Source organism: Oxyura jamaicensis (assembly GCF_011077185.1).
Source record: "Oxyura jamaicensis isolate SHBP4307 breed ruddy duck chromosome 1 unlocalized genomic scaffold, BPBGC_Ojam_1.0 oxy1_random_OJ90030, whole genome shotgun sequence".
Taxonomy (NCBI): Eukaryota; Metazoa; Chordata; class Aves; order Anseriformes; family Anatidae; genus Oxyura; species Oxyura jamaicensis.
Window position 1 is genome coordinate 16,942 of NW_023303136.1, and position 15,054 is coordinate 31,995.

At 65.8% G+C, this 15,054-nt stretch overlaps 1 protein-coding gene across 1 annotated transcript; it reads right to left on the reverse strand.

Moving 5' to 3' along the window:
• Positions 1-263: 263 nt before the first annotated feature.
• LOC118156868 (staphylococcal nuclease domain-containing protein 1-like) lies at positions 264-14,671 on the reverse strand. The gene is made up of 8 exons (XM_035311096.1): positions 14,352-14,671; positions 11,798-11,958; positions 11,453-11,544; positions 10,142-10,300; positions 9,640-9,746; positions 9,316-9,406; positions 3,195-3,308; positions 264-353 (listed from the first exon to the last, which is right to left on the reverse strand). The coding sequence occupies exons 1-8, from the start codon at positions 14,669-14,671 to the stop codon at positions 279-281; spliced, it is 1,119 nt and encodes a 372-aa protein (XP_035166987.1). The 3' UTR covers positions 264-278.
• Between the last annotated feature and the right edge of the window lie 383 nt (positions 14,672-15,054).

The window sequence follows — 15,054 nt, forward strand, 5'->3', positions numbered from 1 at the left end:
TATTAAATGCTATCAGCTCCCGCGCTCAGGGTTCATTTCGCGCCGGGTGATGAAGGCGGAAGATGAAAGGCTGTAGGATTTTATTACATTGAATTTTCAGTTTGCCATCTCCCATCCACTCGATCAGGTGCCTAGGGACCAATTTGCATTCTGCGCGATGGAGATGGATCTCCCCGGCGCTAGCTACTTGCTGCCTACTACGGGTTGCAGGCATCCGGACCCAGGGCAGGGATGGGGCTGCCAAGAGCCCAGGCAGAGCCACAGCGCACGCACCTGCCTCAGGACAACGCCAGCAGCTCTGCCGTGAGCTGCCGGACCCACGCTAGGCACTCGTGCAGTCCTTGCAAAACAACCTGAAATCAGCCCAAAACAAGCGTGTGCGCACTCTAAGCTCCTCCTTCACAAGGGCAGCCAGGATGGGGTCTCTGGTGCCAGAAGCACGCGGCGCCCTGCCCAAAACGGGCCCAAAGCACGGCCCAGGAAGGGCTGGGCTTGGTTGGCTGGGGCTGCTCTGGTTTGCTTTTTATATTCTAAAAAGAAATCTGGAAGGGGAGGGGAGGCAAGCATTTCACCGACGGCATTCACAGGTAATTAAGCAGAGCCGGAGCTGAAAGTGCAGGAGGACCTAAAGAAGAATGAGAACGAAAGAGAAATGAGGTTTAACGCGGCCACCCACGAGCCGGTGTGGCAGAACGTGCTCCCTGCAGGGCACCACAAGCCTCAGGCAGCCCAGCACAGTGTGGGGAGCACGGCGGCACGAGAGGGGTCTGGTGCCCTCCTGGGGGGCTGCTCGAGCAAGGGGAGAAGGCAAAGCCACGCTGCAAGGATGCTCTCCGGGCACGGGGCAGCTCCTCTGCCAACCACCTTCAGAGGAAGGGGCCCAGGAGCTGCAGTGCCACAGCTCAGCCCCCAAGGGGACGCGCTCTGGAGCCACCGGTGCGGGACGGGGACATGCGGGGACACGGCGCAGGCAGCGGGCACCGCGCGCCCCGGGGTTACGCTGGCACGGCCACGCTCGTAGCGCTGCACAATCACACACGGCGTGGGGGTTTGGCTGCAGGATTCCAGCACCTGCAATCTCAGGATGCTATTTAAAAATGCAGCTGCTTCCAACGCCCCACCGCTTCCACCAGCCGAGCTTCTCAAAGCAGAAGCCAGCAGCAGGCGATGGGGATTGGGGCGGCGTGGCATCAGGCTGGTGGCCCAGCCCCAGCCACTGCTCAGGCCGCTGCTGTAGGGATGCAGCGGGCAGGAAGAAGCCAAACACAGGGCAGAAAGGGTCAGGAGCCCCCCAGAGCCCACGTTCTGGGCATCCCCAGGGAACGCCTGTCCAACACGGTGGGGCCAGTGACAAGCCCAGCAGGCACGGAGAACACGACTGCCCCGTGCTGCGGGGACACCGCTCCAAACCCTCCCAATCCTCCCAATGCTTCCACAAGCAGAGCGGGCAGCGGGGAGCCTTTCTGCAGTCTCCTTGGAGACCATGACCACTGCAAATGATCTGCGCTCCCCCCCACAGCGTGGCCACTCCGAGGCAGCCCCCCGCCGGCACCCGCTGCCCGGCCCCGCGCCCTCCCCGCCGCGCAGCGCGCCGCATCTCCGGTCCACCCAGCTCTGACGCCAAAGGAACAGCAGGAGGAACGGGCTAATCTGGGAAGTTATTCATAATTCAGTGTGTACAAAACAAGGCAGCAACCGAGGAGGCAGGAATTTCCAAATTACGGTTCCCACAGCAACCCGAGCTCGATCCCCGCAGCCGTGCGCGGCTCCACGCGTCCGGGGGCTCCCGGCGCCGCTGCAGCGCGCGCACGGCCACGCAAAACGCCACGTTGCGTGAGAGCCGGCGCTGCGTGGGGAAAAACAGCCCTGCAAAAGGCAGCTTTCACGCAATCCTCCACGAAGGCTGGCTTTCTGCTCCCAGCTGGAAACCCCTCCTCTCGCTCGCGGGCAGGAGCGGCCCTCGCCATCTCGGCAAGCGCGGGATGAGGGGCACGGTTCCGCTACGAACACGGCGGGCAGCTCAGCGGCTCAAGCGCATCCACCGCTGGAGGGGGGGGTGGAAAAAGGCAGCCAGCAGGTAAATCCCTGCCCCACGGGGCTCTTGGAGCGTTTCAGAGCCAGCGCCACCAGGCAGCACCTGGCTCCTGTCCCCGCACGACGGGTGCCAGCGCCGCCAGCGGGTGCCCCCGTCCCCTCTGCCGACCTTTCCGGAGGGAGACAGCGGAGATGAACCCAGCGCCCTGGCTCGTGTCCCGGCACACACGTGGTGCACAGCGCGGTTACGCAGAGGCTCAGCGTGCGGCCGAAGCGTACAAATGGCAGGGGTTATTTGGGGCACTCACAGTCCTGTCGTTCACTTACAGGACACGGAAACCCAGCGCAGAGCAGACCGAGGCAGGCGCAAGCAATTTAGCATTTCTGGATCGCTGCATTTCTGCAGCAAATCCTGACACCATGGGGCCAGGCTGCATGGGGACCCCAGCCCTGTCATGGGACCCCAGCAGCTCTCCTTTTCCCCACACAAGCACTAACACGGCCCCATGCAGAGCTCCCTCCAGCACCGTGATGCTGCAGACAGCGGCCGAGCCCTTGCTGAAGGGCAGGGAGGACCAGGAAAACCGAAGAGGGGCTGACACCCCACCTCCAGCAGCCCACAGGCTCCTGCTTCGCCTCCTGGCAATGGGCAGACAGCAGGAGAGCAGGATAGGGACGGTCACTGCGACGTGCAAGCCCCTGCCCAATGCCCAGGGCTGGGGGAGACCTCCAAGGACACACCGAGGGACACAATTCTCATGGACAAGTCATCCATCCCATCCACCAGCACGTTCCCAAGCAGCACCCACAGCCCGACCTCAACATCCCCATGGGGGCACGGCCAGAGGACACAGCTCTCCCACCTCCAGAGCACGGTGCCGGGAAGCTCCGTGTGCCATGGCACAGGCTCCCGTGAGGCCAAGGAGGGGAAACTGAGGCAGGGGGTGAGGCAGACCAACGCCTCCCTGCACCAGGCAGGGCACGCACTCAATCTCCCCAGGGGCTCCTGACACCCTCGAAAGGGGGCTCCCCCCCCTGGAGAGAGGACAGCGCTGAGCAGGAGCTCCCAGGGAGCGGAATCCACCCAGGGACGGTCACAGACACCGGTGACACTGCCGCAGACGCCCCCTCCCACCCCGCTGCCACCTCCCCACGGTCACCTGAGTGCTGTCCCCCTCCAGCCGGGGGGGTCGGATGCTGGACAGATGAATGGTTTTGTGGTCCCCGGAGTTCAGCTTCACCACGATGGCGTCGGCGTTCAGCACCTGCATCACCTGGGGAGGGAGAGAGCGCAGCGGTGAGCGGCGTCCCTGCGGGCAGCACGGCCCCGAACAGCACTGGCACGGGGCACGTTCCCGATCCACCCCAGCTCCGGGGGCTGCCATCCTGCACAGAGCGAGCAGCTCTGAGCCTTGCCTGGGTGCCCAGGGCTCACCGGGGAACACGCAGCTTGCCATCCTGCCCTCCAAGCCCAGCGAGCTCAGCACCGGTCAGAGCCCCACAGTATCCCCCAGCGATGCCACGGGCACACTGAGCTCACACGGACGATTACCAAGGTGATGCCCACTTCCCTCTCCAGCGCTGGGACGTTTGCTTTACCTATGGGCAAAGGGCACCCTGCCCGCGTGGTGCCAGCCGCTGGAGCAGCCAGGGCACGACTGTGGGTTAGCTGAGGAGCGGGGGAAGGAGCAAGGAGGGAATGGAGGAGCCCTGCAGACTCCTCACAGCCTTAGTGATTACATCCATTTTTCACACGAGAAGTTTCTCCTGCTGCAAGCGTTGCTCCCAGTTTTCCAGAGCTGCGCTGGGCACCGCTCACCCCCACGGTGCGGCACAGGGGAGGAACGGCAGCCCCCAGAGCACAGCACCCGATGGCACAGTGCCAGCGCGAGCCCTGAGACCAGGGGACGATGTGGGGTCCGTCCCGCAGGGGGGTTTGGGTCCCGGGGGGCCGCAGGGAGCAAACCTCGCCGAAGGCTCGGGGGCGTGCGTCAGTCCCGGGACCGGAGAGCAGCGAGCGCAGGCACAGACCTCGCGGCTCGGCTGCTGGCTCTGTGGGCACCCAGGGAGCAAATTAATTCGAGCAACTGGTGGCAAAGGCAGGCAGGACCGTGCAAGTAGATGGAGGGGGCAGGAGGCTCCCAGCTTGCTGTTGTGATCTTCTCGGTTTTCCTGAACCACCACTCCCCAGCCTGGGCCAGGAGCATCTCCACGAGCAGGACGAGGCAGCTGGGCCCTCCTGCCTCCACCATCACCCCAGTGGGACCCACACAAACTCTCCCTGACCTCGTGCTCACCCAGCGAGGCTCACCCGTGCCCCATGTGCCTGTCCCAGACACCGGCAGAGCCGGCAGGGAGCGCAGAAGGGGCCGGCCCTTCCCTTCTTGCAGCGCTTTTTGCCCCAGCAGGGGCATCGGTCCCTCCCCATGCGCTTAGTCAGAGGGATAACAGGATTATAGGAATTAGAATTAAAACAGACACTAAGGATTTCCAGGGCTCCTCGGCACAGCAAAGCCCTGCGGGGGACATCCCTGCCCCCAGCCTCTGCCTCTCCGGGGAGGCAGATCCCGGGGCTTTGCAGGCAGAGCGGAGCCCACAGCAGTTTGCATGCGAAATGGAGCCACCGCAGCTCACGCTGCAGGGCAGCCAGGGGTCGGGAAGGGGCCCCAGCCTCCCCGCCTGCATTTCCTGGGGTCTCCTTCCAGAAAGCAGGACTGGAGATGCTGAGCAGGGGGGGTGGAGCTGCAGGGCAGATTTGGGGACAAAGCCCCTGCTGCACTACACCTCCACCACGCGCGGCAGCGCAGGGAGCAGCGGTCAGGTCGCGTTTGGTCTGCGGCACCGCGGGGGCTCCCTGTAAGGGCAGGGCGAGCTGGCTGACCCCACCAGCCCCTCCGCACAGTGGCATCCCCTCCCCGCGGGCATCGGGCAGACCTCTCCCCCTCCATCGCCCTAGGGGTCGAAGACCCCACGCCTGCAGCCCCCGCGGGGCCGAGGAGCCTGGCAGCAAACCCCCGAGACTCAGCACAGCTGAGGCACGGGGCCATTTTTCTTGCTCACCATTCCTCAGCTTGCTGCGGACAGCTTCCTTTATCCAATATTTATTGTGGCTTCACCTGCCTCAGAAAGGCACTTTGATAAACGGATTGAAAGGAGTTTTTTTTTTTTTTTTTTTTTTTAAAAATCTCTGCAGCTGCTGCTCGAGGAGCCTGCGTGCCACGGCACCGCTCCCTCCCCCCAGACCCAGCCTTCCCCCCACTCACAGCCCCCCCAGGGGGGGCAGGGGCACCTCGCCAAGCATCATCCTCCTTGCACCCCTCCACCTGCGCCCGAAGGCAGCAGGCAGTGCCTGTTTTTTCCCAGGAGAAGTTCCTCTGGCTGCAAGCTCTGCTCCCAACAAGGTTTCCAATTTTCCAAGCCAGAGCCTTGCAATGCCCCGGGCAGGGACCGGAGCAGACCCGGCTGCTGGGGGGCACCGCGGGGAGCGAGGAGGGGATGGAAAGGGGTGGCTGCACAGGGCAGCCCCTGGGGACCCCCGGGATGGGCAGAGGAACGTCTCCGAAGCGCTGCTGCCTCCTCCTTCCACCCCTTCGCCCTGGCTGCGTGCTGGGGAACAGAGGAGCCCATTCACGGCTCTCCCAGCTGCCGCGGGGCCACGCAGCCGCAGCCTGGCGGGTCCCCAGGGCTGCCCAGGGAGGCTGCCACGCTCCCCTCCCAGTGCTAATGAGAGCAGCTCGTTATGGCAGCGCTCCTGGGAGAGGGCTCGGGGACAGGCCAGGGGGCAGGGACTGTCCCCACAACTGGGGGTGACCGCTGCTCCGTGCCCAGGCAGCCACCTCGTGAGACGGGCACGGTGATTTTTTGGGGAGGCAGAGCCCTGCGTGGCCAGCACCGTGCCCCCACCCTGGATCCCCGAGTGGGGAAGTGCTCTTGGAGAGGTTTCGGCACGCTTTTGCCATCAGCTCCGGGAGAGCAGCTCCCCAGACTTGCTTTGGCAGATTCTGCCGAGCTTTGAGATGATTTGGCCACGATAAAGGGTCTGAGCGTTTCGGAAAGCGGAAAAAAATAAAATAAAAGCCACAAGGCTGGGAGCTCAGCCACGAACGCCTTCTCCATTCTTCTCCATTTTGCAGAAAGGCTGGAGCCGATCCACAGCGCAAGTCAGGGCACGACGCACGCAGCCAGCCTGGCTGGGGCCACCCGAGCCCCCCTGCGCTCCCCGAGGGATGCCCGGGGTCACGGCACGCAGCCCCCGTCCGGGTGCACGGGGGGACACGCTGCTCCAGCAGACCCACAGTGACGGCTCCCCGGGCACCCAGGGCCCCAGGCGAGCGCTGCTGTCGTCCCTCTCCTCTTCCTCAGCATCCCCAGCCCCTGGCTCGTGGGGAGCTGATCCTGGCCCGCGGGGTGCGGAGGGGGCAGAGCCCTCCCTGAGCCCTCGCAGCCCCGGGAGCCGCAGAGAAAGAGAGAAAGCTGTGCTGCAAACAGCTTTTGGCACGGCGTAGCTGCAAGCGTGATGCGTTCAGCTCTAAGCAACGCTGTCCCAAATTCTTGGGTGCTCTAAGACAAGCTGACGTAGGAAATTCTGAAGAAAGCCTCCTGTCTCTTCACATTTTTATCCCACCTCTTTTCTTCTTGCCACTCGCTCCACCATTTACAGGCAGCAAGTCCGCAGCCAGGACCAAGAGACTTCGTCCCTGCCCAAACCAAACCCTCCGCTCAAACCACCAGCCCTCATTCCAAACCACAGCTCAAGGCCGTGGCAGGAGGACCCAAAAACCAGCCACAGCTGCTTTGTGCCCCCTGCTCAGCGCCGCGGGGGCAGGTTGGGACCTTCCCCTCCTGCCCGCCACCCCCAGGAGCGGGCATGTCGCCCCTGCCACCCCGGCTCAGCCCTCCGAAGCAACACATCCACCGCCTCTGCAGTGCGAGGCTGCAGCCCACAGAGCCCCCCCCGGGTGCCACGAGGACTGAGGGGTGTTTACGCCCCCTTCCATGCAGCACCCCGGGCGCTACGAGGACCGAGGGGTGTTTATGGCCCCTTGCGTGGGGCACCAGGCGCGCGCCCAAGCCGCGTTTAAGCTCCTGGGCTTCCGAGCGCGCAGGCATTTGTCCTGATTTTCCCTGTCACTTGCAATTCTCGGGGAGAGAAAAGGACCAAAAATTGACACTGCAAAAACGACATCGCCCTGGGGGGGCTCTGGCTGACTGCTCCCTAAATGCTGATTTGCGCGTTCCTGCACAAGTAGCAGTTTTGAAGCACAGGCAGAGACTTTCTGCTGCGTCCCTGGGAAGCAGGGGGCACAAGGCGGTGTTCGGGGCTCCTCCCGTGGAGCCAGCGCAGCCCACATGAGCCAGAGCCGTGCTCCCCGGGGGAACGCATCCCCTCCCCACGGGGCTGCATAAAGCTGGAGGGCGAGCGGGGGGGGCACAAGGGGCCGTGCCCAGGACCGGGGGCAATCCTGGGTGCTCCGCTCCCAGCGACCGGACACCCCCTTGGGATGCACCCCGTGCTTTGCCCATCCGAGCCCATGGAGAGGGCTGGGACCCCCAGGTGGGATGCACTGCCCCCCGTACCCCACCCCCGGGGACGGGGGCACCCCCACATCCAGCATCTTTGCCGCTTTGCCCCACAGCAGTGCCCAGGGACTCGGGACGAGAGCCCTGCCTGCTGCAGCTCCCCGGCAGCGCCCCAGCTCGCATGCGAGCGGCTCAACGAAATGACGGGCATCTTGGAAATGCCAGGAGCATCCACCCGCCCCCTCCGCAAGCTGCTGAGCAAAGCATGACTAATGCCCCCCGCGTCTGGTCCTGGCGCGGGCTGCGTCTGCAGCCTCTGCCAGCGCAGGATCAGCGCCGCGGAGCCGCCAGCGCCGACACACGGCGCTCCCCTGCCCTGCACGGGGCGCTGGGCACCACGGCGGCACCTGGGGCAGGGGACCCCCGTGGGTCTCTCCTCCCTGTCCCAGGGGCTCTCACCTCCGTGTTCCGGGAGGCGTCCCGCAGCTCCGGCCTCCGAGGAGCCCCCCGGGGTGGGCGCTCAGGACGCCTTCGTTCACTGCTCGCAAGGGAAAAGCGGAGCAAAGCCTGAGCCCCCCGGGCGAGGAAGTGCTCAGGACCTCTGCTGTCACTGCGGCCTGATCGGAGCTGACAAACGGCCACTGAGGGAGAAGGGAGCGCATCTGATCGGGAGTTACCGCGGGAGCGAGCACCTCCCTGCCCTCACCCTGCAGGACAGGAGCTGTCACCGGTGACAGCGCTGTGCCTTTGGCAGATGAGATAATTAACCCTGCTGGATCGCGCCTTCGAGACAGGACTGGGCACAGGAGCTCCTCGCTTTGCCCTGCCTGGCACCGCCACCGCTCCCTGAGCCAGCGGCGCTCGGCCCCCGTGGCCGGGCACAGCCCCGTGCCCTGCATCGCCACCCTAATTCCTCCGGGAGCAGGAATTAGGGGGAAAAACACGGAGCTGGCGCTCAGGAGGCGGCTGCGAGGCAGGATGTGACCCAGTGCCACCCGGCGCGGGGGCTCGGCTGGCTTCCCAAGAAATCCAACTGCGCATTTCCCAGGGCTCCCAGCCCGGCGGCTGGGCGAGCCGGCAGCACCACCTAGCGGGGCTCAGCACCGGGCTCAGCACCCGGCAGCTCGGGGCTCCGTGCCGCAGGCACCCGGGCGCGATGCTCCTCCGGTGGGACACGCGCCCGGGGCAGGCACGGCGCCCGGTCAGCCCCGCTGCGCTGCCCTCCCACCCTCCTGGACACGGCACCGCTGCCAACACCAACCGAAGCTCACTGGGGAAGGGGTGAGCACAGCTTCGGGGTGGTGGTCCCACACCAGGGATGCGGGAAGGGGCTGTGACAGGGGCACGGAGCCCCCGTGATGGGAAGGGGAAGCTCTGCTGAGCCCAGTCCCCTGCAGCCAGGGCGAGAGCATCCCTGCAGTACCCAGGGAACCCACCAGCCTGCAGCCCCCTCCCCTCTGCCCTGTTTCACCTCTCCCCACGTCAAGCACGGTGCAGGGACACGGCTCAGCCCTGACCAGGGGCTGCATGGACACAGCATCACCCGGGCTGCTCACCCCGCCGTGCCATCGAGCCCTGGCTCTGACCCACAGAGGGCAGCCCAATCCCGGGGGGCACCTGGGTAGTCCACGGTGGGGCAATCGAAGCCACAATCGAGGCACAGCAGGGGCAGAGCCCGGCTCCGGGCTTTTTCCAACCACACGCGGGTGCCGGCAGAGGCAGCCCAGCACCCGTCCCTGCCCTGCTCCGCCAGGCACTCACCTTGGCCACAAACTGCTTGTCCTTCTGGTCCAGGTTCGCCGTGGGGGCCACGTAATCCCTCCAGATCCTCAGCTTGCGCTCCTTGGCGAACCTGGCGGGGGGAGGAGACACCCGTGACACCCGGGCAGGGGTCCCCAGCAGGGACGGATGTGCCGCAGTGGTGGCACCGGGCACAAAGCCGCCACCTTTCTCTTCTATTGCAGGGGGCATCGGCGGGTGGTGAGGGCTGCTCCAAGCCCTCAGTGCCACCAGGGACACCCGACGCGCGTGGATGGGGCCAAGCACCCCGCGTGCCCGCTGGCAGCGCCGCAGCCCCGGGCTCACCTTTCGGCCGCGCGCAGCTTGTCGGCCCCGCGGGTGTAGACGGCGATGGACCAGTCCACGCAGCGGGCGAAGCCCTCCTTCAGCAGCAGCTCGGTGATGTTGCCATTCTGCAGACGGGGAGGAGGTGCACGCTCACACACGGGGCCCCTTGGCACTGGGATTTATCCCGCCCTGCCCCGCCACTGAGTCCTGCGGCACGGAGCTCACGCGTCCTGCGCAGCCCCTTCGCTGTCACGGGTCCCCAGTGCCCACAAACGATGCGAGGCCTGGCCCACAGCACCACGAGGGCTGTCAAAGGATGCGACCCCAAAAGACCACAGGACTCTGCTCAAACGGACCCGTGCCCTCCTACAGCCCCTGGCAGAGGGCACAGCTCCCAGCCCTGCGGGGCTGCGCCGAGCCCCGTGGAGGCACCAGGACCTCGCAGCATCTCCAGCAGGGGATGAAGAGCGTGCCGGCAGCCCCCAGGGCCCCTGTCCCGCCCCTCACCACCCCCACTTGCCGGGTGCAGGATGGTGCCCAGGATGTTCTGGTTGTGGCAGCTCTCCAGCACGATCTGCACGTCCCTCTGCAGCAGCCGCGACTCCGTGAAAAACTTCGCTTCGGCCGCAAACGGCTCGGGGACCTCCGGGGCGTCCGCCTCCCGCTTGAACGTGGGGCACTGCGGCACAGGGACACGGTCAGGGCATGGGCGGGCACCCACAGCACGAGGTGGGCCCCGAGAACCTCGGCGAGGGGGAGAACATCACCCACAGAGACGGGATCACAGCACTGCGGGGCACTGCGGCACAGAGCCGTGCTGTGAGACCGGGCACAGAGCTTGGCCAGCCCCAAGGACCCCATGCCCCAAAGTCAGGAGGCTCTAAAGGGGTCTGATGCCTGGTCCAGCCCATCCTCCCCACCGAGGAGAGTCCCTGCTTGCTCAGGACACCAGGCTTCAAATGGGTGCTGATGGAGGGCAGACGTGGCAGGAGCTGGCAGAGCTGCCAGGGACGGACAGGTCCCGGCAGCAGCGGGGCCGTGGGCACCCCAGGGGGGCTCTCCCCATGCTGGCTCCGCAGGAAAAGGGGAGAGGAGCCACGAGGCCAGGACTCAGGCTGGGCTCAGCATCGCAGAAGTGGAGGAGGAAAACCCCAAGTGCCCCAAGCTCTGGGACCAGGAGATGTGACCAGGAATGTGTGCACAGCGATGCTCTCCGGCTGTTCTGTGCTGATGCAGCCCTTTACCCGCCCCAGCAAACACTGCCAGGAGCAAACCAGGGCACGGGAACAAACTCCCAGTGCAGTCCTGCTGAGGATGGCACAGAAAACAGCAAGGTTCAAAAGGAAAGGGGAAAATATAAATTAAAAAAATCACCGGTGCTGCAGCAAAGGGCGCACCCAGAGCGCACCGAGCAGCAGCCCCAGCACCGGGGGAGCACACGGGCAGGGCTGCTCCCCAGCTGCCCCGAGAGCCCCCCACCACGCAGCCACCAGCAGTCACGTAGGGGCTGAGCCCTCCTGGTGGGACGGAGCCATTCCTCCCCCAGCTGCCTGGGACCCTCCCATGGCATCCCAGACCTTGCACAGCATGGGGCTGGCACCTGCTGACCCCCAGTGTCCCCTGACCCCCAGTGTCCCCACCCCACAGCGACGGCCCCACAGCAGTGTGCGCACCCCGGGGGCTGTGCCAAGCACGGTGCTGGAGGACGCCCGATGGCCAGGGGAGTGGGTGGGGGTAAGGCCCCTCGGAGGCTCGCACCAGTCCCGGTGCCAGGAGCAGAGAGGTGACAGCAAGCACGAGAAGCAGGCAGGTGACAGCGGCCACACCTCACCTTGATCCCCGAGAGCATGACGGTGACCAGGTAGTAGTCCGGGAGGAGGAGGGCTCTCACCACGCTGCCATCCCGGACGTGCTCTATGATGGCTGCAGGACGAGAGCAGAGGTTGGTGCTGGCCACGGAGGGGCTCAGCAGGAGCTGCAGAGCCAGGCCTGCCCCCTTCCACCCCCACAGCTGCTGCACGGTGAGCGCCGTGCTCGTGCAAAGCCAAGAACAGCACCGCAGCAGCGCCGTGCGCGCAGCTTTGGGGACAGGCTGGTCCCACAAGCCACAAAAGCGCAGAGCGGGCAGGGAGACGCAGCCCTGGCCACCACCGCGTCCCCACGGCCACCAGCTCACCATTGACCGGCTTCTGGTGCATGGAGTCCACGAAGTGCCGGGGGTTCTCGATGGTGTACTTGAGGTCCCGGATGGTGTGGGAGCCCGTGCCCTCGCTCCACATCCCCTTCTTGGCGCTCTTGGCCTGCTCCTCCAGCTCCGCCAGCCTGCTCTGCTCAGGGCTGCAAGGAGCAGGACAAAAACCAGGTCAGGGCAGAGCCACGGCGCTCAGCGGGCGCGGGGACAAGCGGGCAGGACGTTGGATGGCCCTGTGTATTTTATCCCCGGGGACATCCATCTCTCAGGCGCTTTTCTGGATGCTCCAGCAACCTGAACGCGCAGGTCTAGGAAGGGCGCAGCCCGGGGGAGCGATGGTTTATGGTTTTATGCTGCCGACAGCAGCGCTCCGTAAATCGGAGTCCCTCTGGCACCCGGCAGGCAGGTGGCCCAGTACAGCCCAGCTTTAACAGGACAGCAAAGGCGCGAGCTGCGCGGCCCCTCACGGGGCTGGTTTTGTGCACCGAGGTGGGACGGTGACCGCGGGGAGCTTGGGACACAGGTCCTGACCCAGCGGGTCCTGACCCCGCAGCTGGGCAGCAGCAGCCCCGGCCACCAGCGCCTGGTTTGGGAGCGAGGGCTGTGGAGCCGAGGCTGCTGCCAGCAGCTCACCGGGAGCACAAACGGCCCGGGGCGAGTAGCAGGCGGCCTCCAAAGCCAGGAGGCAGCAGCAGGCGTCTCTCCACGCCGAGGGGACCGAGTCCCCGACGAAGGAGAGCGCTGCCAAGCGCTGTCACGCTCCGTTAAACACACCCTGGGATGTTTCTGGTTCATCGCTCTTCGGCTCGGCTGAGGGCAAAGCTGCAACCTGAGGAACCCCGAGCTCCGTGCAGAAGCTGAGTGGCGCCGCAGACCAGGAGCCCCCCAGGTAAATGAGCCTGGCTTTAAATACCTGCGGCCCAGGGGGGCAGCAGAGCAGGGGGCACAGCAGCTCCCCGGCACCCCCGGGGCTCACCCAGCACCTCCAGCAGCCTCCTCTGCCTGCACCTGGTGAGCTGAGGCTCCTCGTGCACCCGTTAATTAAGACGTCCTTTGAATTAGGAGAGCAAGCTCTGAGCAGCAACAAGCCCCAGGCAGCGTTTAATTGCAGGAAGCTCGGTCCTGCGGGGACCGTGGTACTCCAGGGGAACCGCGCAGACCGGGACGGCCGCACGCCCCGGCCTCACTGCAGGCAGCTGCTGGAGCAGAGGGGACAAAGCCCGGCAAGCCCAAGGCCACCAGAACGTCCCCATGGCCCAGGTCCCCTGGCACGAGCACCACCACGGTGAGCACAGCACGACAGTGCCCAGCCTATGCCGCGATCTCCTTCCACGCCTCCCCTTGGGGGGAACGCTGCTGGGACAGCAGGGACAAGTCACAGCCATGCCACCGCTTCCCCAGCTCCCTGCCACAGAGTCACATCCCCTGGACACGGGGCAGCAGCCATGCTGAAGGTCGGTGCTCACATCCGTGGTGCAAGGGAGCTGAGGGCCTGCCTGGTGTGCGCCCCGGTGCCCGGCACGCAGGGGAGCCCCAGCCCTGACGTCCCTACGGTGTCCCTGCACGGTGACAGCTTCCTCCGGCTGTCACAGCAGCACGGCCACGTGCTGCAAGTGACCCAAAGCAGAAACCACAGCGGGGTGCCAGCCCCGTGCTCACCGTGATCACCAGCGCCAGAGGTAGGAACCTGCAGCACCAGGGCAGGAGCTGGCTCCAGCCGATCCTCGTCCACCCCATGAACGTGGCTGCGCCTTGCGAGACCCCTGCGAGGGGGCTGCTTGGCTGCACTCACTCTCCTGCCAGCACGGGGCACGTCCTGTGCAGTCCCCACGCCGCATCCCAGGGCCAGGCTCACCACACGGGTCACAGCAGATGGAGCCCTTGGTGCCCAGCACGGGGGGCGCAGGGTGCCCGTCGCACACCCCAACCGTGCTACAGCTGAGCTTTAATTCCCGTTGGTCACGCAGACCCTACGGGCCCAGGCAGGGGCTACAAAGGCACTGAGGGGGTGGCTGGGCACAGGGACAGGGACCGCGTCGAGAGCAGGACCTGACAGCGCTCAGGGCTCCTGCACCGGGGAGCCCAGGAACAAGGCACCCCGTCCCTGCCCTTGGCAGCGCATGCTCTGTTTACTCCTCGTACCTGTTTACAGGCTGCGCTACTGAAAACACCGGATGGAAAGCACCCAAGTGTGCCAGGAACAGTTTTAGGAAGCGACACGGGCGAGCTTCCAGCCCAGCAGGCACAGGATGGAAATAGCGTCCCACCGGTATTTATAGCGCCGGCGCAGCAACCGCTCACGCCCCTGGAACAGCCCCCGCGCGGGGCTGCCAGCACGGTGGCCACGGCCGGGCTTCTCCCGGCACCAGGCTCAGACCCCTCTGGGGTCACCAATTCCCAGCAGGGCCAGGAAAAAGCCACGGCTCCGAGGCTGAGCCCCGCACTCCCAGCCCGGGCGCCCTGGCGCAAATAACCGACGGCGGGAGCCCCGCAGCGTGGAGCTGCTTCCCGGGGCGGTGAAGCACGGCCACATACGTACTTGTTGGCTCGGATCCCTTCCCGGCGGGAGGCCAGTCCTTCTGCCACCAGGGACTCGGCGATGTTCTCACCGCTTGTGTCTGCGGGGAGAGGAGAGGTGTCAGCGGAGGCGCGCAGCGGGCAGATGGCACCACGCGAGAAACCGACCTGGTCCCCGCGGAGAGCCCGGGAACGAGGTGATTTCACTGGGCGAGGAGGGGCGCACGGCCACGAGACAGGTTCTGCACGTGGTCTGGGCTCTGCTGACTGGCAGCACAGGCTGCCATCGGGGTCTCGAGGCACCCACCCCACGGTAAGTTCAGTAGAGAAGCCAGGAGCCATGAGACCGTCCCCAGCGCCGCACGGGGAGGGAGCTCCCGGTCCCCCTGCGTGGGCTCACAGAGATCAGAGCCTCGAGGGCAGACCCCAGCCCACCCGCACACCCCAATAACTGCACTGCCCTGCAGCAAAACCCACAGCTGCCTTGCCACTCCTGGTGCTGCTCCGTGCCCCATGCACAGTGCCGAGCTCCCCTGGGACAGCACTTCCCCGGGCAGGGGGTGAGAGCAGGAGGAGCAGGGGCTGACGCCCAGCTCAGCTGCAAGGCTCGGGGGCAGCCAGGACGGTTTGCACATGAGGGGGAGGCCCTCAGCATCCCTCAGCAAGCTGGGACCTCCTGGACCCAAGGGGCTCTCACAATTCCAGGCAGCGGCTGCAGCTTCTCA

Coding starts and splice junctions, on each gene's coding strand:
- LOC118156868 (XM_035311096.1), bottom strand. CDS start 14,671: ATGGCTCCTGGCTTCTCTACTGAACTTACCGTGGGGTGGGTGCCTCGA. Junction 11,959..14,351: donor GAAGGGATCCGAGCCAACAA/GTACGTATGTGG, acceptor TGCTCCTTGCAG/CCCTGAGCAGAGCAGGCTGG. Junction 9,747..10,141: donor TGGGCACCATCCTGCACCCG/GCAAGTGGGGGT, acceptor CCCCGTCTGCAG/AATGGCAACATCACCGAGCT.